This window comes from Trematomus bernacchii, unplaced genomic scaffold (assembly GCF_902827165.1).
Source record: "Trematomus bernacchii unplaced genomic scaffold, fTreBer1.1, whole genome shotgun sequence".
Classification (NCBI taxonomy): domain Eukaryota; kingdom Metazoa; phylum Chordata; class Actinopteri; order Perciformes; family Nototheniidae; genus Trematomus; species Trematomus bernacchii.
Genome location: NW_022987608.1, coordinates 3163563 through 3187939, shown reverse-complemented (window position 1 = coordinate 3187939; position 24377 = coordinate 3163563). Strand labels below are relative to the sequence as shown.

The 24377-nt window shown below is 42.6% G+C and overlaps 1 protein-coding gene across 1 annotated transcript in view; it reads left to right on the top strand.

The window, feature by feature from the left end:
• Positions 1 to 20394, top strand: part of znf800b (zinc finger protein 800b) — a 37236-nt gene extending 16842 nt beyond the window's left edge. Inside the window, exons 3-12 of the mRNA XM_034131519.1 lie at positions 4899 to 5217; positions 8575 to 8670; positions 10653 to 10796; positions 13653 to 13827; positions 14409 to 14589; positions 14686 to 14848; positions 15327 to 15691; positions 16154 to 17299; positions 18397 to 18506; positions 20007 to 20394. Coding sequence (XP_033987410.1) covers positions 4899 to 5217; positions 8575 to 8670; positions 10653 to 10796; positions 13653 to 13827; positions 14409 to 14589; positions 14686 to 14848; positions 15327 to 15691; positions 16154 to 17299; positions 18397 to 18498 — 2691 coding nt within the window. The 3' untranslated portion in view covers positions 18499 to 18506; positions 20007 to 20394. The remainder of the gene's footprint in view (positions 1 to 4898; positions 5218 to 8574; positions 8671 to 10652; positions 10797 to 13652; positions 13828 to 14408; positions 14590 to 14685; positions 14849 to 15326; positions 15692 to 16153; positions 17300 to 18396; positions 18507 to 20006) is intronic.
• Positions 20395 to 24377: the final 3983 nt, after the last annotated feature.

The window sequence follows — 24377 nt, the reverse complement described above, 5'->3', positions numbered from 1 at the left end:
ATTTTGACAATCTGCCGATACCGATTTTTCCCGATCCGATCTTTATGCAATGCATTAAGAGGAAAAAAAAGGTAACAGATAACGGCTGGTCATCCAACGCGATGAATTCAGCTATCTTGGCTGTTATTTTTTTGGCTTTTCACTGTTCTGGGGCAGTTTCTCTTTCCTTTTAAAAGTCTCTGAAAGTGTCGGTTGTTTCAGTGCCGTTACCTGTGGCCGCTGTGTACTCGTTGTGTTGTTGTTGGTGGTGTTTGTATTAGATTGGTCGTGTTGAACGTAGCTCTGTTCTTTCCACCACGCGGAACCTCCGCCTTGCAAACATTGCATCTGGCTGTTACACTGCCTTCGCTTTCAATTTTATAATACTTCCAAACTCCTGACATTTTCTCTGTCCCGACTCCCGAGTCACCAGCTGCTGAACGTAGCCTCTTGTTAGCTTACTGCTACTATTAGACACTGCGCCCACTATGTTGCCAGATTTGAGAGAAATAAGCAACCAGGTCGATGAAAACAAGCCCAAAAGAAGCAACACATACATGATGTTGTGTAATTTTAACCCAAAACTAAGGCCTCAGGATGACTTTAAGACGTGAACATGGTCATTTTTGTTTTGTAACATTAAATAAAATGTATAAAAATATTTTATAAAAAAAAAAAAAAAAAAATTCCGATCCCCGATTTTTTTCTCCCGATCCCCGATCACGTGAAAATCACGTGATCGGCTCCGATCCCCGATCACGTGATCGGATCGGGACATCCCTAATCACAACGCTGTTATGAACGTTCCTCTGGTATAAAATGGGTGATGTTAGCATATTAGCAACCGAAGCTAAACTGACTATCTTGACAACTTGTTGCTATCCTATTGTGGCATAAGCCGTTTTCTACAGGCACTTTTTACCGGCGTATTTTTCATTATGATTCTACTTGTGATAGTCGTACATGACAACCTGTGCAGCCCATGTATTGATTCCATCCGATAGCTGCTATAATACAAAACAAAACGTCTGCCTGCTCTCCACAATGATCAATAACAGCGAACGGATGGTCAAAGTCAGGTACAAATAAACAGAATCACACGAAGCCTGGTTAGTGTTGCCTGACTTTATAAAGTGTGTTTTTTTTAATAAGTGTTGTTGCGTTCTAGTCACTTTGCTCAGCGCTACTGCTTGTTACAACTTTCATTTGCCGTACTCGCCATAAACTGTTATTGCTCAGGTTGATCCCGCCCCTGACCCCGCCTCCGACGTAAGCGTGACGTATGCGGTTCTTGCTTCTAGAGCGAAAATTGTTTGGTTTTCGGAGCTTAGAGGGGGCTCCGCTGCGGTGTGAACAGGAAAAACCGGTGCTTTTCAGGCTCTAGCTCCGAACCGGCCCTGGAACCGCGTTGGTGTGAAAGGGGCAAGAGACATGTTTTTTTTATATATATCTGAGACCTATAATATATTGATGAAAAACAGTATAATATGGGACCTTTAATACATGTCAAATTACAAGACAATGTCCTCCTATAATCATATGAAACCTGGCTTTATACTTAAAGTGGACCTATCATGCTATATTTGAATAATATAGTGTAGGACCATACCTATATAAGGCATATTTATACTTTTTTTTTTTCAAAATACCAAACAGATCATGCATTTTAGCCATGCCTCATTTTGCTCAATTTGACATTTTTTAGCTCTGTTTTTGCAAGGGCTGATTCTGTGAGAACAGCACCATCTACTGGCCTGGCATATGTACTACAGCGTCTCCAGCGCTTTCGAACGGCAATGGCCGTGGCTGTCTCCTCCTGATTGGTGGAGTTGGCCCAATAGCCGTAGCGCCACCGTCCTGACGTCAGGACAGTGTTCAAATCTGGATCAGTTTTTATCAGATCCGTTGCAGCCCCTTTTTTAGAGATTTGGGTATGGAGGAAAATAGAGAGGGTTGTGTTTTCTGACACTTGGTGAGTTCCCTGGAACACCGGGGACACATATTCATGTATAAAAGACGTACAAAAGTGCATTTTGCATGATAGGTCCCCTTTAAGGTGATAGCCGTTGAGTTGCTCAGAACAACACAACACTCCCCTGTGTGTCTGCATGTTTGTTCCTTTATTCATAGCCTTTACCGACATCAGGGACAAGCAGTCTGAGCTCCAACACCAGGCACCACGATGAATGTCCCTCCAAGAAGCTCCTCAGAGACACTAGTTGCTCTTTTAATGAACAAAGTAAATTATGAGGTCATATCATAATGTAATTTTTATCATTATGATTTTTAATCCAACCTGTTTAGTCGAGGTCTATTTAATTCTGTTGTTCTCCTTGTTGTTTTTATTTTGCAGTACATGGCTAGTCCACCCACTCTAATCAGCACTTAGTGATACATAACAATGATGCATGAGTAATGGATTGATTGACAAATGAATATATTACTAACTCAATATGGCACTCACACACAGGTTCTATTTTAAGACTTACCTGAAGAGCATAATTAAGATTTAAAGTGAACTCTACATTGTGTGTGTGTGTGTGTGTGTGTGTGTGTGTGTGTGTGTGTGTGTGTGTGTGTGTGTGTGTGTGTGTGTGTGTGTGTGTGTGTGTGTGTGTGTGTGTGTGTGTGTGTGTGTGTGTGTGTGTGTGTGTGTGTGTGTGTGTGTGTGTGTGTGTGTGTGTGTGTGTGTGTGTGTGTGTGTGTGTGTGTGTGTGCGTGTGCGTGTCTCACATTGGCCCACTTGCCCTGTGTCAATGTGCAGTAGTGAAGTCATTTATACTGTTCAAGGGCAGCGGGGACGCCAGGAGTGAGAGAGAAACAGACACTGAGACAAAATTAGGATAAATTGGTGGGTGGGAGAGGAGAAAAAAAGATTGGGGACTTCGAGAGAAAGGTCTGGTCAAGTAACACAGACACACTCATACACACATACACCCACACACACACACACACACACACACACACTCACAAAGATGTATGTCCTCAAACTGAAGGGTTGATGTGCAGTCACTTATCTGCTGAAGGGTGGCTCTGTGCGACAAGGTTAATGCCCCCTTACAAAATCTCAGGAGACATGACACACACACACTCACACACACACTCATTCTGCCCGACAATATGGATTATTTTTTTTAGCATGGGGTGGTGACACATTTTATTCATCATGGGCACTGTTTCTTCTCTTGGATTTATGCCCGTATTTATTTATTTATGATCAACTTCCATTTATTAGATTTTTCTGTGTGTTTGTTTTAGGCATTTGAGCTTGACTGGTGGTCTCTATATCTATTGAATTTGAACATGTCTGACTTTGGCGCCTTCCAGTGGTAGTATCGAGCTTTCACTGTGGCCCAGATTAGGCCCCAAGACACTGAGCAACACACTGACTGCCCTATACTTTTAACATTTGTGTTGCTAAAATGATGCTTAAAATTAAAATGCTTCTTACCTTAGTTGTTGACTTGTGACGGTATGTGTAGGCCATCATTTTGTAATATACTTTCTGTTATGGCTTCTTTTTATTCATACCTCTCATGGTTTACGTATATATGTCTCTATGTATTATTATGTATATATATATATATATAATTGGGTGTACAGGAGCGTATGTATGGATGAATATATTCATATGTGACCCGCTCTATCGAAATCAGTCGGAAGTCGCAACGGCTCATTTCAAAATAAATGTGGATTTGCGTAAAAAACTAGTATTTCGGGGTTCGGGTGTTTTGTTTGATTTTAAATAAACAAAGTCTTGGTTTTCAGAATATGAAACTTTTATTTCCAAAATCACTCGATAAATACATTTTTGAAGCTTGTGAAGGGAAGATGACAGGCACCTCTCACTCGCAATCTGCTCTTCCACAGCGCCCCCCACAGCGTCCCCTCCCTCCGGCTGAAGTTATGAATGTAAGGCGTATAGTAATCATAGATAACATGGCAGGGTCCGTTACAGTTTGTTTTCATCTGATTTCAAATAAACAAAGTCTTGGCTTTTAGAATATTAAACTTGTTTCGGCAAATTCGGATGATAAATACAACTTTGAAGCTTGTGACGGCATAATTACAAGCGGAGAACGGAGTAACTTGACGTCACAGCAGGCATAACAACAGCCGGTGTTTCTCGTGAGTGTTTTCCCCGGGAAACAAACACAATACACACAAACGCAAAAATACACAAAAAAAATATTTTCCCTCCGTAGTATTTTGATAATTTGCTAATAATCAATCAGATCGATGGATTCCAGAGAAGAGGAAACTTTGAAGGCCTTTTTCTCAAAATGATGACTCGGTGACAGTCATTATATAATGTGACATAATTTGCTTAATATTTGGAGTACAAAAACAATCCTGATATCATTAGAAAGCTAGGAATCTCCTCTCAAACTCAAACTCAAAATGTGTCTTCGGGTCAATGCGACTGATTTCGATAGAGCAGGTCACATATGTATATTCTTATAAACTTAACACAAAAAGGCAATTTGTGTTTGCTAGATGATTTCTATGTTGTAACAATGCTTTTTGGCAATAAATCTTATACCGTTGGAAAGCCTGTTTTCTTACCTTTCCAATGGTACCACAATTGTGAGGAACAAGCATTTGTGGGATGAGCAGCAGAGCTGAGTATGTGGGGTGTGGCCATGAAAAATGTGACAAATCTCCTCTGCCAATGCCCAACAGGCTTTCCAACGGTATAAGATGTATTGCCAAAAAGCATTGTTACAACATTGAAATCATCTACCAAACACAAATTGCCTTACTTTGTGTGTTAAGTTTATATTTCTCTTCTTTGGGACGGTGAGAAACAACATTTTGTTGTCTCTGTTTGTATCACACATGCAGAGAAATTAACAATAAAGTTGCCTTTGACCTTTTTTCCACATCTCATGATTTGATGTGATCTTTTGGCCCCACAGAATGTCGCTGAGACGGAGACGGAGGAAGGCCAGACCCAGCCAGACCCGCCGCGGCCACCACAGGAGCCCAAAGGAGGAGACCAGCCCTCCGAACCAGCCCCGCTCCAGACCCCCGCTCCAGAGGAGGCTCCGTCGGAGGGCTCGGACCAGAAGGAGCCACCGGGAGACGAGGAGGAAACGGGCGACTCAGCGTCCCAGCTCCAAGCCAAGCCTCTGTGGAAGCCCATCCCCCCTCTGCTGCCCGAGTCCAACATGAGTGAGAACGGAAGGACCAGGGACCAGATCTGCCAGACTGACGGCAGCGAGGGTCACAACTCAGGTGGGTGAAGCTCCTGCCGTCCTCATTCATCCACCTCCAGGCCGAAGCTGTCCGTCAGCCTCCTGTGGAGCTATATGGCTGGCTGCGTGCTCCACATCACTTCACACAGGAAGTGGAACAAAAAGAGGCGGTACAGATACTGTGCACCGCTGATTAGTCTTAACACTTCTAAAAGTCTTTATTTAGAACCTTTCATTAAATGCTCAGACCTGCAAAAGTAAACCTTTCTCTGCTTTGATTTGGGAAAGTACAATGAAAATGAGAGGCATATAAATATACAACATAACATTTATATTCTGGAAAAACAGAATGTTCTCTTAAATGGATATTTGGCTCACCGAGCTGTAACCACTTCCTCCACGGAAAGGTTGCTGGCTCTCCATTACGCCTCCATCATCATAGCAGGTTGATCTGAAACTACAGGAAACCAATTTTTGCAACACTTCTGCAGCTGACAACTAGTGTGATTCATGGATAATAACATGTGCTGCATGGCCATTACATCTGCAATCATGGTGACATCATGTCTAAATCGGACATATTTGTTTCCTTCCTCCGTTAGTTCCTTCCTTCCTGCTTTTCTTCCACAGTAGCTTCCCTTCAAAAACAAAGGTAGACATCTTGATTGATTCAGTTAGTGCTGCTAACACAGCTACTCACGGTAAAAGGAACTGTTTGCTGGGCCGACATTTCTGCTTGGTTGATCTTTGACCCTGTTGCAGGGGGGGGGGGGAGGGGGTCAGCGGGTCACTGACCTGCCCCGCTGGAACTATAGCAGCTAGCCTAGCCGCGGTGTGGGGGGAGGGGCTCGGGGAAAACTCATTCTGTCTCACATTAACACATAATCTCCATCGCTCTCTCTGTCAAACTCACTCACACAGTTGTCAGTCACTTTTTTTGCTCTTTTTCTGTCTGCGTCTTTGTGGGCGTGTCTGCCTTCTGCCTGTGTCTCACTCACTCACACACTCACACACACACACACACACACACGCACACCATACACACATTGCCAAGCTGCTCTACTTCCCCTGCAGTATGAATTTGTGTATTTGTGTGTGTGTGCATTCAAGCATATTCGAGGGCCAACAAGACTTTAAACATGCAAGGTTTCCCCTCATAGTGTTGTTATCTGACCAGAGGCCTGTACTACGAAGCTGGTTCAACCTAACCTGGATATGTTGGAGTTAGCCGGTTGGCCCCAATCCAAAACATACGCGCTCTCGCTAAACTGTACTACGACGCTGGTTATCAAGTGGATCGCTCAAGCCAGCCGTGTCCTATCTAGTTAGGTGCGCGTTCACATGAAATGGGTGGTATTTGGAGCATTCGACCAATCACAAACACGGACAAGCGTACTGACAGCGCAGCGTCATACTTCCTGAATGAAAAGTGAACTTTAATATTAGTCAAATATGAAGAAGTTAAACTTTAAACATCCATGACTTAAACACTTTATCCAGGATAAAAGCCACATAGCTGCACCTGCAAGGTGAATACAGCTGGTAAAAGAAAAAGTGTTTGAATGCGTACATTAACAGGTTTATGATATCACTGCCCCGTCCAAGACACGAGTGGATCTGACTTTAATTACATTTGACTCGAGTGTTTCGTCAACTTAATGTGTTGCTTAAAAGAATACTTCTGCATACAGTATGTGACACTGTGAGTGTTGCACGGCCAGATACGGCTCAGCTGACTCAAATAAGGAAATATATGATACATTATGATGTGATATGATATGAATGATAATGGGACACATCGACGTCTGCACTCACAGTGCCGCGGACTGTAATGTTACTCTGATCCGGTTACTTATGTCGTGGCAGATATTTAAGTAAGCTTTCTTAACGCTAATGTTATAATAGTCAGATTGCTCTATTAAGATGGGAGGTGATATTCTATTAATTTTCACGTTCACACAGTCAGGTGATTTTTGCCGGCCGTCTTTCCTGCAACGGCAGTTTTTCTGTATTTCCTCTATCCTGTAATATGACTTGAGCGCTTTAAACTCCGCACACGGAGCTCTGATTGGTCAGCAGGCGGTGCTTTCACTGAGTTGATCTCTTAGCCTGCAACCTAAACTGCTCCGGAGGAGGTTAGCCGCTCAGCATAAGTTACCATGGAGATCTAGCCCGCTAAAAAGAGAACCAGCGTCGTAGGACCGGAAAGCCCGAGTTTTCCCTGAAGTTAGCTCGCTAAGCGAAAATCCGGCTTCGTAGTACAGGCCTCAGAAGTAACTTGATCTTCCATAGAACAAAAATAAATATCAAAAACAAAACGGACTAATAAACAAAATGTGGATCTTTGTCACAGCTAGAAACATTGACAGTGTTTTATTTAGAGATTGGTCCCACTCATCATCACGGTTTCAAAATGCTCTTTCCTTTCCTCCAGTCCCCTTCTTTTAAAATAATGAGAAATGAAACGTCAGCCTATGAAGTGATTACAGGGTGTTCACTGGGGTTTGTGAGAGTAATTGGTCTGCTCTCGGTGCTGTTTACCCCTCTCTGATTACTTTTCATTGCAACGGGCATACAGTCGTCGTATTGATGTAAAAACTAAGTGGCTGGAATAATAAAAAAAACATGAAAATCGCTAGAATGATAGCACTTCGACTCCCGCAATCCATCTTAATACCTATTGTGGATCATGGAGTCTCAGGTGACAACCATCCATTATACAGGAACCAACATCTTTATTTTTTATGTTTTATATAAAGGAAAAATACAATTGTTTGGACCTATTAGTAAAAAAACACCGTAAAAGGATCCCCTCCATTCAAAAAAGTGTTTTTATGATGGAGATTAAACCATAAGAGCAACTCAGTGAATCGTAGAACATCTGAATCCCTACTAATGTCTGCATCACTGTTACCCAGCTGACCCCTGCACTGCCTTCTGATTGGTCGAGCATTTTCCAAATACACAGCAATGAATTTCATCCTGGTTCGCTGTTTCGGTTGATAAAGTGACACCCAAGCTGTTGGACTAAGCACAAAATAAATGGACGTATGGACGTGTGTGTGTGTGTGTGTGTGTGTGTGTGTGTGTGTGTGTGTGTGTGTGTGTGTGTGTGTGTGTGTGTGTGTGTGTGTGTGTGTGTGGTGTGGGTGTGTGGGTGTGTGGGTGTGGGTGTGGGTGTGTGGGTGTTCATGTTCATGGAGGTAATGAGGTCAGAGTGAATCACTGTCTCATTCAGACCTCATTGCCTGACAGTGATTGTGTGTAGCCTTTAACCACATTGCAATATACCCTCTGTGTCGTAGCAGGTGATGGAGTATTTCTCTGAGTCTGTCTTACTGATGTAATTATATGCCGGATTTGATCAAATACATCCCCCCCCCCCCTCTGTCTCCAGGCCTGTGTGCGGAGCCCGGAGATCCTCCTCTGCTCCAGCAGCCTCTGCAGACCTCCAAGTCAGGGATCCAGCAGATAATTGAATGCTTCCGTTCAGGTGTGTGTGTTTTCTTTTGTTATTTATTTTCATTATTTATGGCGCGGGCACAGTGCAAATGTTTTTCCAGATGGCAGGAATTACACGTCCTGTGTCTGTATGTCTTGCAATATAAAAAAATAAAAAATGAACCACCAAGAAAATGAGTAAGAAAGATAATGTGTTTAATGTAGACCAATTTTGAATAGAGTATAATTTTAGCAGTCTGTCTCCAGCAGTTTGTCACTTTCCACTGGGGAGCGTTTAAGAATGTAAAACAGTGGCAGTACTTTGCATTAACAGCAGCTCAACTCCAGGTGACTCAGTGCTACTCATGTGTGAGTAAAATACCAAACAGAGAAAAATACACGATGCTACTCAGACAAAAGTGCTCTTTTTGTTGCTTCAAATATGAGTCACATCTCCAACAAAGCACTGAAAACATCCACATGGACAAACTGAATGGAAATTGAACGTATGAGTCAGACGGCAATGACGGAAAACGTGAAGCTGATGACAGCGGTGACGCAAAAGTGGCGCAAAGCAATCGTCATGTCAGTCCTTTTTTTAAATGTCACAGCGGTTCTGTAGTGACGGGGGACACATTGACACCACAGGAAGGAGACAACATTAGCACCGGCCAAATTCTGCTAAAATATGAAAATCGCATCACTGAGCAGCCAAAAAAAGTGATCATCTGTAGAGTGACTGATGAAGCTTAAATATTCACTGGCAATGGACAAAACGGTTAATTTTTGTGTCCTGCTCACAGGCAATTTGTACATACTGGATTTCAGCCTACAGTTTTCTTCTGTTTTCTCAGATCATATAAGATTATATTATGCCCTGAGTGTGCAGACCTTTTTCTAGTTCATATTTAAGCTGTATCAACTAGAATTTACAACTTAAAAGGCTTGTTGTATTGAAGTGTTTCGATGTTCAGTGCACTTTATGAGCCTGTCACATGACATCAGTGGACATTTTTAAACGCCAGCTATAGACACATCTTTTTAGATTAGCTTTTTATTAGCAACCCCCCCCCTTTAAATGTTCTTTTGGTCTTTATTATTTACCTACCGTTATAATAGGCGCTTTCACACCAAGTACTTTGCCGTACTTAGTTCATCAGAACTCTTTAGTTGTGATGAACTAAAGAGCAGATCGCGTTCACACCGGAATAAGTCCCTGAGGGAGGATTAGGCAAATGAAGCCGCTGACGTCACTTCTTCTTCTTCTGCTTTGGGTTTACTGGCAGGCCGCAAACAACTTCACGGCGTATACTGCCACCCGGAGTCCCCGGCCGGAAGTCCCCGGAGTTGGGGACTGGCTTCAGTAGAAGCTGCTGGGAGTCCCAGCAGCTTCTACTGAAGCCTTCCGAGTAAATCGCCAGAACGCCGACACCTCCTCATCTCCACCGCTGCTCCCATGTTTTCTTTTGTGTAGCCATAAGTTATTCTCTCTCTGTTGGTGCGCTGGGCTAATGCTAATGCTAATAATGCTAATGCCAGCAAATCAGAAATGGGAACCTTTTTCTCCCAGGAAAGTACCTGCTCTCTAGCAGGGACTAAAAAGGGGGTAAAAAGGTTCTCATGAACTAAGTTCTAGTTCCGGATTTTTTTGGTGTGAACGCAAATAAATAATAAGTTATAAAAAAGTACTCCGGTGTGAAAGCGCCTATTGTTTTATAGAAAAAGAGAGAAACTATTATTTATTTTATTTGACTTTATTTTTATTATCATACATTTTACCTCCTTGTGTCGATCAACCTGATAACATTTTATATTTTGTTGCATGTACCTTTTAAAAGTTCTTAACAAATAATCTGAGGGGAATTTCTCGTTTGTTTTTAACTTGTGATGTGTCGCCATTTTGTAAAGCACTTTGAGCTGCACGTGTTGTATGAAAAGTGCTACATAAATAAAGCTTTATTATTATTACAGACATCTTTCAAACAACTGTATGACTAAACGTTTAAACTCATTTCCTTTTCCTTTGGCTTGCAGGCACGAGCCAGCTGAGACACATGCTGCTGAGGGAGGTGGACACCATCTTTGAGTGTAAACTGTGTCGCAGTCTGTTCAGAGGCCTGCCCAACCTCATCACACACAAAGAGTACTACTGCCTGTCACGGATGCCCGAGCCCGACGGTTAGTGACGCAACACACACACACACACACACACACACACACACACACACACACACACACACACACACACACACACACACACACACACACACACACACACACACACACACACACACACACACACACACACACACACACAACACACACACACACACACACACACACACACACACACACACACACACACACACACACACGTCCAGAATACAAACAACTAAGCTGCTTTCAAAAATCTAAGCACACCAACACGACCAGAAAACTCAAAATAATAATGGGTTCCATTTATAAAGCACTTCATATTTGATTTCAAATCCCGAAGTGCTACAAGCAGTGAGCATGAACAGTATACAAATTAAAAGGCAAAGCAGGTAAAACGAGTGCATGCGAGGACATGGATTTGCAATCTTTAACGTATCAACCTGACAAACAGGCAAGGATCAAACTGTATTAGGCACATCTTTTAGTTTGGTTAACACACAAACTTATGAAGATAATCATTGTTAACTTCTCCTTGCTTCTCCACATTTTACTTTAAAGGTCCCCTATTATACTATTTTTCATCAATATATAGGTCTCACATATATACAAAACATGTCTCTGAAGTGTTTGGCTCCAAACACCAAACAGATCATTGCAGCATCCCATAATCCCCTCTGTTTCAGCCCTGTTTCAAAAGTGCTGATTCTCTGTCTGTTACTTTAGATGAAAATAAGGAGCCCCTCCCCACGCCCCTCTGAGAGATATTTGGTTAAAAAGAACACAATGGTGCTCTAGGAGCAGATTCAGGTGATAAGGTGGGGGGGGGGTTACCTTGGTTGGTGATTGGCTAATGGTTACACAAGCCAACACATCGTTATGACATCATAAAGTGGCCAAAATCTGATCAGCTCATTTTCAGACAGGTTTTTATATAAATGGATCAGGACAAAAAGAGAGAGAATCTTATTTCCTGAATCTCTTTACACAGAGGGGACACATGTTGATGTATAAAATACATGAAAAAGTGGATTTTGCATAATGGGTGGCCTTTAAAAAGTCTTTCACACACACACACACACACACACACACACACACACACACACACACACACACACACACACACACACACACACACACACACACACACACACACACACACACACAACACACACACACACACACACACACACACACACACACACACACACACACACACACACACACACACACACACAAGCACACAGCAACATGTTCGATCCATCAGTCATTTCCCTCACTAAAAGTGGAGATTCTCATATCTAAGGAAATCCACTTTGAGCTGGCAGCATTTGTGTTATAAACTTCTCATTAGCACCAGTGTGTGTCCAATTCTCTGTTCTCTGCTGCTCAGAAGTGGAAGGACACAATGGAGCCTCGGAGACTTCTCTGTTTTAATTCAACTCACCTCTCCTCCTAAAAGGGAAATCAATCTCAACACAGTTAAATCCACTATAATGATCGTTGTAGTAAGAAAATAACTTTAGTTTCATTAATCTCCTTTCCATCTGCTTGTGGTCTTAATTCACTTGTTTGTTACCAGAGGCAGAAAGTGTATCGTATTGTTATTTTGATGAATGTAGTAATTGGTGTCTGTTTTTTGAGACGCTGGGCATTAATTTTGCAGATACTGAATAAACAAAATATTTTTTCTTGTAAAACCCTCAATTGTTCCCCATCCTCTCTGACAGCGGACCTTTACAGCCTCCAGTGATGATTTGTGGTGCGAGTGCCCTTAAATTCAAACCCATTCTTCATTCTCTCTTTATCTACTGGTGTAAATAATGGTATGAAGTAAACTTGCACATTTAGCAAAAGAAGAACATCCACATAAAGGAGGCTTTAGAGAGGCAGAATAATTCACGTTAAAAGCCCTGTGTGGATAAGATAATGTTCCAAACAAAACAGGAAGTGTGTGAGACCCTCGTCTACTGAGAACATAAATGGAGTCTCAAAAACCCATTCACATGTTGCCTTTCTTTGTGTTCAGTAGCACACAAGAGAATCAAAGAGATGAGGTGTATGGTCTTTGGGAGAGGACGTGGTCTTTTAAAAATAGGGGCTTTTAGCACATGCCTCACTCATTTCCTCAGGATGATGATTTTCTAACCATTAGATGACTCCTTTCCACTAATTCATACATTTCCATTCTGGTTTGTTATCTACTTCTGCTACTTTATACTATCAAGACTACGGGTACATTTTAAAAGCTGCTATAAGGAAACATGGCTTGTGTCCTTTTTAGTTTTTTTTCTACAAAAATCTATTATTTAGTTTAGCTTTCTTTCTGTAAGACCAGAGTTTGGTGTGTATAGATTACGTTTCCAAATGTTACACTGGGACATCCACCAAGTACAAACTGACTCAGGTGGTGCCATTCTTCTTTAGCTAGTCGTAAAAGCTATATTTATCACATTCATAGCTATGTTCTTCATTCCCATATAGACTAACACTTAGTAAGACGTCGCTCAATTTCCATGAGGTTTGTTAAATAGTAACCGACTAAAATGCTATGGCAAGCTCACACCTGTTCTATTGTATCTGCAAAAAACATTAGCTTATGTTGCTAACGTTAGCTACCACTGTCTGAAGCTCCCCGCGCTGCAGCCTTGTTCACTTGGTTTGTGGAAAAAACAAAACAAAAGCAAAGCACACTGTGTGTAGTTCAGAGACCCTGGGAAATTCAAGCACCCGATGATAAGTGAGCTGGGTCGAGTCTGATATTGGTTTGGGACGCTCAAGGATGCTTGGACCTACCTTATATTAACCTTAATCAATCCTTCCGTAACTATTATCTTTGATTCTTAACTGATTTCCTTCATTTTGATTTATTAATTATAGGTCCGTCGGGTGATGACAAGCAGAGTGTGGCCATGAAGGAATTATTGGACGTCATTTACCCCCGAGCTCCAGACTACGTGGTCCGACTGGAGCCCATTCAGACCAGCAACAAGGCCGTGTTCCAGTACCTCACCACCGAGGAGGAGCTGGCTAGATTTCCATCGCAGACACCCAGGTAGGGGGCATGCTGATGCTTTTAAATTGACTTATTTTGTTAGCGGTTGTTGGGAAAATAGTGAATGTCCTCTTCCAATATGAGAGTCCACATGATAACAAAGGTATCCCAACTGTAGCTGTGTACATGACAGGATGTATGATTACCTAGAAGAGCATCAGGACTGTTTTAGGCATATGATAGCTATGTGATTAACATGATGATTCAGCCTCTATGGAGATAGACATATGACAAGCATGATCATTTCTGACGTGGAGCTAATCTGAAGTAAACATTGAATACTGCTTTCTATTCCTCCATCTTGTGACTGTGTAACTCCCTCTCTTGGATATCAGCATGTGAAGGACACTGTTCAGGAACTAGTTGTACCAAATGTTCTGTATGTGATGACTACTTCCATTCTGGAGAGGATCATAAATACATGGATCCTGATTAGTGAAACTCAAGCCGGTGACGAGTGATATCTTCTTAACAGTGGTTTACAGAGGATTCATATGGTTTCTCTTGGCTGTCTTCAAATCAAATGGGATTTTAGGAGAGCTTCTCTTGTCTCTGACGGTTTGTCTCGATGTCCTTCACAGTGCTAGAGAGAGTCCGGTAGCGTGGGAGGGAGAGCAGGGGGAGGGAGCCGACAACAGCCAGGCGAGCCAGCCGGAGAGCCACAGCAGCCCGGGACACACTCAGGATAAGAAGAAGTGGGAGGGGGAGGAGGAGGCCAAAGAAGAGCCGCCACCACCCGAAGACGAGGGCTCCACCAGCGGGGTAAGTGACCCGAGAAACACCTGCTTGTGTCCTCATACGCTCGCTGACGATGTTTCTCAGACTTTGTTCTTCTTCGCCCCCCCCCCCCCCGACCAGGTGGACGATGTGACCATCTCCTGCTGCCTGTGCGGTCAGGACTTCAACTCGCGCCGCAGCATCCGGCGTCACTGTCGCAAAATGCACCAGAGCAAACTGGACGAGCTCCGGAAGTTCACCGAGACACGGACTGTTCCCACCAGCCTGCTCTCCATGGTGAAAGGTGAGAGCTTAAATACAGCCTGCCCCAAAACATGCTAAAAAGGTTGAAAATTGTGAATCATTGTGATTGAGAGTCCAGGTAATTATGATAAGAAATGTTTTACAAACCCACCATACGGTCATAACAAATACAGTGCAGTGATTTTTAAAATAATCAAATGATAATACTGATGTTTTCTTGCGTTGGTGGAAAACTATATTTTCAAGACAAGCAGCCTTAAACTCGTCAGTACTTGCATGCACATTGGATGTGGAGACATTTCAATGTGTTGTAAATAACTAATGAAATTAAATGTGTTCAATGCTCAATATCTCATTATGGGGACAACAAATATTTAGGTCTATTCATCATTATGTAATACTTGGGATCAGCTCCATAGGTCTTTTTACTCTTTGCTTTGCTTGCTATAGAAGTTATTTCTTTCTTAGAGTTTCAAGATAAACATAAGAATGAATAACGATTGTTGTTGTTGCTTCAGGTCGGCCGAGGACTCTCAGCACACCGACCGGAAAGTCCTGTCCTGTCTGCATGAAAACCTTCGCCACCAAGGCCAACGTGCGGCGTCACTTCGACGAGGTGCACCGCGGCCTGCGGAGGGATAACATCACTCCCAACATAGCATCTCGCCCCGGACAGCCTCTCAATCTGGAGGTCACCCCCCCCAGGAAGAGCAACAACTCCTCTCCGACTCGTAGCAGCAGCTCCAAGTCGACCCCTGTGACCTCTAAAACTCCGCCTCCCAGCCAAACCCAGTCCAAAGCTCCGAGCACGCCCCCCGCCTCGTCACAGACGGCCCCTTCCTCCAGCCGCTGCACGCTCTGCAAGAGGAACTACAGCTCTCAGGTTAGTATGCTCCAAACATCTGGAACAAACCAGAAACCTGCCGGTCCGCTGCAACTCTTACTACTTTTAAATCCAGGCTGAAGACTTTTCTTTTAATTGACATATCTCACACTGCACTGTAACTTTTATTCATGCACCTTTGTCATTCATGTTTTATTATCTTTGCTTTTAAATGAGTGTTTTGAAATGCCATTTTAGAATATGTTTCTGCTGCACTATTTCTTAATGCTCTCAATGTCTTTCATTTTTGTAAAGCACTTTGAATGACCTTGTGTTGAAAGGTGCTATATAAATAAACTTGCCTTGCCTTACTCTCAGCTTTTCTAGATTTGAAAAAGTCTCCGTGCCTGGCATCCGTTCTAGTTGGTGCTATTTATCATCTTGTATCGGTTGGAATTCTCATGTCTTATCTAAAGGAGGAAAACGTGGATTAATTATTATTTCTCTCTCTGTGTATTTCAGCTCATGTTGAAGAGACACATGCGTATCGTCCACAAAATATACAGCATGAAAAACAATCGCTCTGCCCCGCCGCCCGCCCCCCCCGCTCCGGCGGCCCCGCCTCCGAGCAGCAGCGCTAACTCCGCCACGAGCAACAACGTCAGGGTGAAAGAGGAAGCAGTAGAAGCCTCAGATGAAGAGGAGGAGGAGGAGGAGGAAGAGGAGGAAGTGGACACCAGTCCGGCCCCGTCTCCTAGCGACAGCACCGCGGCAGCTAAAGGTGTCCCTGTGGCGAACAGCGCCATGAAAGTGAAGGAGGAAGAGGCGCCGTCGAGCCCGAAGGTGGCGTCGTTATCTTCGTCATCCTCACGCAGCACCGGCACCTCCAAGACCCCCAAACTGTCGGTGGGCTTCGACTTCAAGCAGCTCTTCTGCAAACTGTGCAAGCGGCAGTTCAGCTCCCGGCAGAACCTCACGAAGCACATCGAGCTGCACACGGACGGCAACGAGATCTTCATCAAGTTCTACCGCTGCCCGCTCTGCCGCTACGAGTCGCGCCGCAAACGGGACGTCCTGCGCCACGTGACGGTGGTCCACAAGAAGTCCTCGGCGTACCTGGGCAAGATCATGCCCAAACTGGAGAGCCGGGCGGTGAAGAGGCAGGCCGAAGTGGTCCTGAACAGCGGGACCCCCAACAAGAGGATCGGCAGCAGCGGGGGCAAAGAGGAAGTGAACGGGCGCCCCCCTTCTTCCTCCCCCTCATCCTCCCCTTCACCTCCCATCACTCGCAAGCAGGAGGTCTCCACACCTGCAACAACCTCCTCCTCTTCATCGTCTTCCTCCTCGCACCCCGCCCCCGTCACTCGCAAACAACAGGAAGTGTCATCGCCGGCGTTAAGCCCCTCCCCTCCCCTCACCCGTAAGCAGGAGAGACAGCAGACCCACCAGCCTCGCCCCGTCAGCCCCCCGCTGACCCGCCGCAGTGAGAAACACTCACACCAACGCAGCTCCTACTCCAACAGCTCTCCCGGCAACCAGACGCCACACACCCGGCAACACGACAGCCAATCAGAGTGCAGCGGCTCGTCGTCCTCCACCGAAGTCAGAGTGACCAAGAACTTCTCCCTGCACGCCTGCGACCAGTGCGGGCGAGCCTTCGCTAAGAAGGTACTGGATTTAACATTTCTGATATACATGTTTTATGGAGTGAGGGATATTATTGGATTTAAAAAGTGGATTTCTGTGGAAATGATCATCTGTATGAACTCCAGTGTGAGGAGTGGAGAAGATGGTTAGCATCACATTGAATTTCTTCGTAAAGACACGGACAGCAGGGGTGGCTCTCTTATAACTTAGATCAGTGCTTCTCAAACATTTTTCAGTAATGTACCCCCTTTGAAACATTTTCTCAGCCAAGTACCCCCTGACCGACCCCGGACATTTTTGATAGAAAAAGCCTATATAAATAATTACAATATAGTGATGTTCCACCAGTGTTTGATTTATTAACTCCTTCATGCACGAATTACAACAAACTAAGGATATTTTCATCTTTATGCACGAAAAAAAGAATATAACGAAAACAAATTAAAACAGATTTTTCCAAGGAGTTTTTCAATTGAAGTAACCAATGATCAAACAAAATGGACCCCCTTAGTGGTTATAGGAATATTTTATATAAAATTGTGTTTTCTATTCAACTTATTGAACTAAACTCAACTAAAATTATTTATGTAATCATGCATGGTATTTTTTTAATTAACCTATTTATTTATTTTTAATCTCACGTACCCCCTGCAGTACCCCAACGTACCCCTAGGGGTCCGCGTACCCCCATTTGAGAATCACTGACTTAGATCAAGTGCTTTGAATTTCTGTGAACTGAGTCGTGTTCCAAAGAAATCAATGTGTCTAAAAGTCTCAGTTTTAAAACACAAGTTCTTGGTTTTCAGCGACACAGATCTGAGAGACTGGTTTTTGACTCTGATTTATTTATATATTGATATGTAAATGTATGTTTTGTTGAAGAGATGAGACAAATTTGAAGATGCCTGAGGAAAACCTACGAATTTGTAACTCAAAAACGTTAACTCTTAAATCAAAAATAATTATAACTGCAGTTGATATATCAAGATATGCTAAATAATGGCGGTTACAGCTGATAGTAAGTCATCAGGTGTTCTCTTTATCTGACCTGGCTGTCGTATCAAAGATGTGTTATCTAGTAGATTAATGAATACAATGGTCTTTCCTGTGTTTGTCAGCTGTACCTGGAGTCTCACAAGCGAAGCCATCGTAACGCAGTGACGGCGGCGGCCAGCAGGAGGAAAGGAGTCAGCACCCGCTCCAAATCCCTGGTCTGGTGAAACACTCGGTGAGAAAACACTCTCCTCTTCATCACTGTCCACTCGTCGTCCTCTCAATTTGCCTGGATTGCTTCCTGTCACGTTATGTGTCTCTTCTGTGTCTTCCCAAAGCACAATGAGATGCTGCTGCGTGGTTAAGCAACCAAGCAGAGGTGGAAGAAGAACTCAAATGATTCACTTCAGTCAAAGTAGCAATACTACAGTGTAGACATACTCAGTTACAAGTACAAGCGAAAAAGGTATTAGCATTACACATATTTGAAGTGCAAAGAGTAAAAGTACTTGTTATGCAAAATGGCCTTTTTAAGCACCAGATATTAAAATAAATACAAATAAATTATAAGTGCCTTTTTGTGTTCATCACTTTAATGTTGCACTTGGTAAAAGTGGGGTTTATTTGAGTTACTTTACATACTACTGGGTAGCTTAACCTATTATAATATATTATAAATTATAGTGTCAATTTGAATTTAAAGTAACTGCAAATAAATCTGCAAAATAAATAAATATGTAAAATAAATGTAGTGGAGTAAAAAGTACAATATTTGCTTACAAGATGTATTGGAGTAAAAAGTGGCATAATGTGAAAATACTCAGTACAAGTAACTCAATGTTTTACTTAAAGGGGACCTATCATGCAAAATGCACTTTTGTACGTCTTTTATACATGAATATGTGTCCCCGGTGTTCCAGGGAACTCACCAAGTGTCAGAAAACACAACCCTCTCTATTTTCCTCCATACCCAAATCTCTAAAAAAGGGGCTGCAACGGATCTGATAAAAACTGATCCAGATTTGAACACTGTCCTGACGTCAGGACGGTGGCGCTACGGCTATTGGGCCAACTCCACCAATCAGGAGGAGACAGCCACGGACATTGCCGTTAGAAAGCGCTGGAGACGCTGTAGTACATATGCCAGGCCTGTAGGTGGTGCTGTTCTCACAGAATCAGCCCTTGCAAAAACAGAGCTAGAAAATTCCTACACTATATTATTCAAATATAGCATGATAGGTCCACTTTAAGTTCAGTACTTGAGTATATGTACTTAGTTACATTGTGTGTGTGTGTGTGTGTGTGTGTGTGTGTGTGTGTGTGTGTGTGTGTGTGTGTGTGTGTGTGTGTGTGTGTGTGTGTGTGTGTGTGTGTGTGTGTGTGTGTGTGTGTGTGTGTGTGTGTGTGTGTGTGTGTGTGTGTGTGTGTGTGAGGTTTAACAGCTGTTTCCTCTCTCTGTGTGTATCACTCTGCTCATTAGAAATCTACCTCTTTGTCTAATTGTCTTTCTCTCCTTTTTTATTCCCTCTTGATCTCTCTCTCCGTCTTTTCTCCGCTTCCTTTTGTCGTCGTCTCCTCTCTCTCTCTCTCTCTCTCTCTCTCTCTGTCTCTGTCTCTCTCTGTCTCTCTCTGTCTCTCTCTCTCTCTGTCTCTCTCTCTCTCTCTCTCTGTCTCTCTCTCTGTCTCTCTCTCTCTCTCTGTCTCTCTGTCTCTCTGTCTCTCTCTCTGCTCACAGTCCGCAGGGAAAACGCCGCTAACAATGAAGGAGCCAATCAAAACTCTCAACGGGAATATAATGGACGAATGGAAGGAGCGCAAACCAACGGAAGGAGTGCAAAGGATTTCCACCTTTTGCTCGAGAACCAAATATAAAGTTGGGAATCTTGACATTTATTTAGTGAAGTTTCATCAGCCGCACAAAGCCGCTGCTATCCACAGAGACTGTAGCAGACAGAGGATTCATTATGCTGTACATATCTGTATTTACTGAAGCAGAGTCATATGCAGATGGCTGATTTCTACCGCTTTGCTCTCTGTAGCTGAAGGATGGAGTGTGTGTGTGTGTGTGTGTGTGTGTGTGTGTGTGTGTGTGTGTGTGTGTGTGTGTGTGTGTGTGTGTGTGTGTGTGTGTGTGTGTGTGTGTGTGTGTGTGTGTGTGTGTGTGTGTGTGTGTGTGTGTGTGTGTGTGTGTGTGGCAACCTACAGAGAACATCAACTGAAAAGGAAATTTGGACACACATGTTTGGGTCCAACTTATGTTTCGTGTCATTAAGTTATTTGATATTCTCACAGCTACTTGCTCAACAGATACACATTTCTCTATTCCAATTTTTGTACCTGACATTTCCCCACTAACAATTAAGGCTTGGATATTTCCTTTACTTAAGAAACTTCCCCTAAGTGTTTCCTCTTGTAAGTCTTCACATGCTTACCTTGAAAATATGAGTTGAAATATTCTCTTCTAAACGTTGATACTGACAAACCATCAGAAGCAGAATTCCCGAAGTAATCTTCATGCAAGCAGCTCCATAAACTGACTGACCTTAGTGACCAACAGGGTCATTAATAACAGGGTATGATAAGTGAAGGGAACCCCAAAATGTATTTTTAGTTTCCCGTGAAACAATTGCTTGTGTGTGCTTTGAAAAACAAACGTCTGTCGAGATGTAAATGGTGTTTTCTTACTCTGTTATGTTATCCCTGTTTGACTGCATGTGGAATCATTTTGTGGCCGGTGTTACCTTTACCTTGACCATACCCTGTTTTATTTATAAAACTATATAAAATATTCGACCAATAGCCTGGTTGTAAGAGAACTGTAAGGCAATGTGAAGCGAGGATGGCCCACAGGTGCAATCGCACTACAACGACCCGAAACACTTTCATTAGGAGAAAACGCGCTGCAGTTTCAAAAACGATGCAAATATATAAAAACAAAACTGTGCCTAAAAACAAGCAAACATGACTTTATAATAGCCAACTTTATAATCCCTGAATGTCAGCAAGCGCTCGTGTTTTTCAGCTTTTTAGTGTCCCTGTTTTCGTTGTATTTTGAGCGTTATCTGCAATTGTGTTTTTAAATTTGCATCGTTTTTGAATGAGGCGTTTGCGGACGTGTCTGAGGGAGTAATGTCCGGAAAGGAGGGAAGCATTTCGAGGAACACCTTCACTCAACAAAAATCCAACAAACTGCACTAAGTATGATGATTTGAAACATAGAAAATATGCTTTTTTTTTTATGCTTGAAGATTAAATCAAATACATTTTCTTCCAAATTATTTAATTATACTTCAATGTAACAGCTCAGTTTGACTGTTGACTCAAAGGTGTGCTTCATAACATTTAAACTATCAAATTAACACCATTATTACCCCCTATGTGGTGAATTACCACTTATGTGTGAGAATCTCATTTAAGGTGAGCAGGAGAGAGGTGTTTCGGATTGGTTGGTGTTACAGGAACATGGAAACAATTAACTGGAAGCATTTAATTTCCGAGCAGCCGGTGTAGGAGCTTTGAACTGATTATTTGTGGTGCTAATCCTGATTTATAACGGGCCAAAATGTGTGAGAAAGCTACACACTTCTTGTCTCCAAAAGTAAAAAGTTTACATTAAACTTTTCGTTCCTTTTACGAAAAAAAGACCAACTGGGATTTCAACTTTGTGAACTTTTCTTTAAGCTTAAGGGGGCTGCGTTGTTTAACGGCAGCAACAGGAACCCCGAGGTAGTCTCTGAAAACACTGGCACGTGAGTTTGGTGGAAAGAAACGGAGGAAGACCAAATGTAGAAATGTTTTAATGTCTTAAACGGAAAGCCATGAAAAGGATCAAAACCAGTGGGAAAGGAAAGACCAAACTTTATTTTTATAAACGCTACTGCAACAAGGTCTTATCTTGGTATACATAATAGTTCTAATAGTCAGAGTAGTTATCGACTTGAACTTAACTGTTGGTTGACCATGCGCTTCAAACATACTTCTGTCACTGTTTCATACTGTTTGTGTTTCACATTAAATGTCTTTTTTTTGTATTTCATTCCTTTTTTGTTGGAAAGAACAGAACTTTAATCGAACCTCACGAGGACATTTTTTGTTGTAAACTTGTCATCATTTCCTCATCAGCTGTACTATGTTATTAGAGAAGCCTTCAGATGTGACAGGAATGTTAAAACCAACCACTTAATGAATAAAAACGAACTGCTTCAAACCTCACAGGCGACTGTTTCGTGGCTTCCTCTTGTTCTTTCATGTGTGAGTCATTCACTTCCATCAATCATGTTTGTTTACTGCCTTTGCACACGGCACACTTCATTTGCCTTCTCAGAAATCGCTTCTACATCTAGTTTCCCTTTCCACATAATTTCCTGCGCTCCAATACGTATTTTCTTTCAATGTCTCCAAGATACAACATGTTATGCTTGGTTCATTGAGAAACAATATGTTTTAAGTATATTGACATACATACAATTCATCTATGGTTGATTGAAAACTCCGAAACAGCTTAAAAAATATATTTGTATTCGCTAATTTTGTAATTTGACGGTGTTTGAAGGATTTTTACTAATAATGTCATCAGGGTATTTCTGCTTCTAGTTACAAATGTTCAACAGAAATACTGGTTACACAAAGTGGGGGTGTGGACAAAATAATAAACTCAAATGTTACTTATTTAATTTACTTCCAGTGGTTGCATCCTGGGAAATAAAGGATTGCATGTACAACAAAACATGGGTGTCGGAAGTTTAATCTAATAGGAGCAGGTGCAAACAAGTCATGAATACATATATTAAAAACTGACATGATGTTAAAATATAAAAAATAAATAAGAGAAAATAAAAGCAAGCGTACTCGCGATTGAGAAACACCCTGGGTGTTTCTCAATGTCGAGGACGCTTCCTTGGTAGGACATGTCTTCCGAGTCAGGTCCTTCAGAAGCGAGGCAAGAATCCTTCTTAGCCTCGGAAAATGAAGAATGGTGGAACAGGCTAACAGGTGTGCAGGTGTGCGTCAGGCCCCGCCTTAAATGGAGCGCGATTTCCGCCAAAGATTTTGGAAATTGGTCCGTGCGCAAAGCATTGTGGGTATTTTAAGACCGCGGAGGATACACATGTGCAGCCTCGAAATTTCACGCAACGAAGGACGTCGGCCTCGGTAGAATTCCAAGGAGCCTGGACATTGGAACAGTCCTTCGGCGGGACTCGATGACGGAGCATCCTTGAAATAGTGGCTCTGGAGGAACCTTCCTCGACATTGAGAAACACCCATTGTTTCCTACATCTCAAAATTCCCAAAATCATCAAGGCTTAAGTCGATTCATTATTTTATTCACAAGAATATTGTACCTTCAAAACAAACAATATCTGCACAAAACTGTTAGTATTTAAGTTAATTGGCCAACATTACATCACATATTATTTGACCAATGACATTAGAGACTCCAATTCCTCCTAAAACACAGATAAATACTTTGGAGGCGAGCTCCTCCCCCCATTAAGCACTGAAACAAGATGGCTTCCAGGACTGAAACACAGGAAATGGTGATGACTTGCGTGGTTGTGTCTTTTCAACATATTTTTAAGAAGTACAGTTAATGTAAATGTGAGTATATTAACATTGATATTCAAAATAATGCAAATGCCCACCTTTCTTTACAAAAAAAGAGCTAAGCCAAATGTTAGTGAGGGACAGGGGCGTCGCCTGGACCTGAAAACATTCGGGGCTTAGCCCACAGTGGCGGCGGCACTACAGTGGCATTTTTCACTGCAACACTCCCCACACGCACACACACAGTACACCCGCGACTGTTACAATGAAGGCTCGATAATCAGCTCACGGCATATAGGCAGGGGTAAAGTGGTATTTTTTATGAGTGGGGGGCTCACCTCCTCTAGGGGGGGTCCGGGGGGATGCTCCCCCGGGAAGATTTATTTTTTAAATATTGAAGTTAAATGCATCAATCTGGTGCACTTTGAGAGCAAAATGAAGAGATCTATGGATACCTCTCTCAACACCCATATGAAGCAGAACTGTAAACAGATGTACTTTTTCTTTATGGATATTTTACTAATCATTCCCCTTTTAAACTCTATTCTTGTTTTACTGCCAT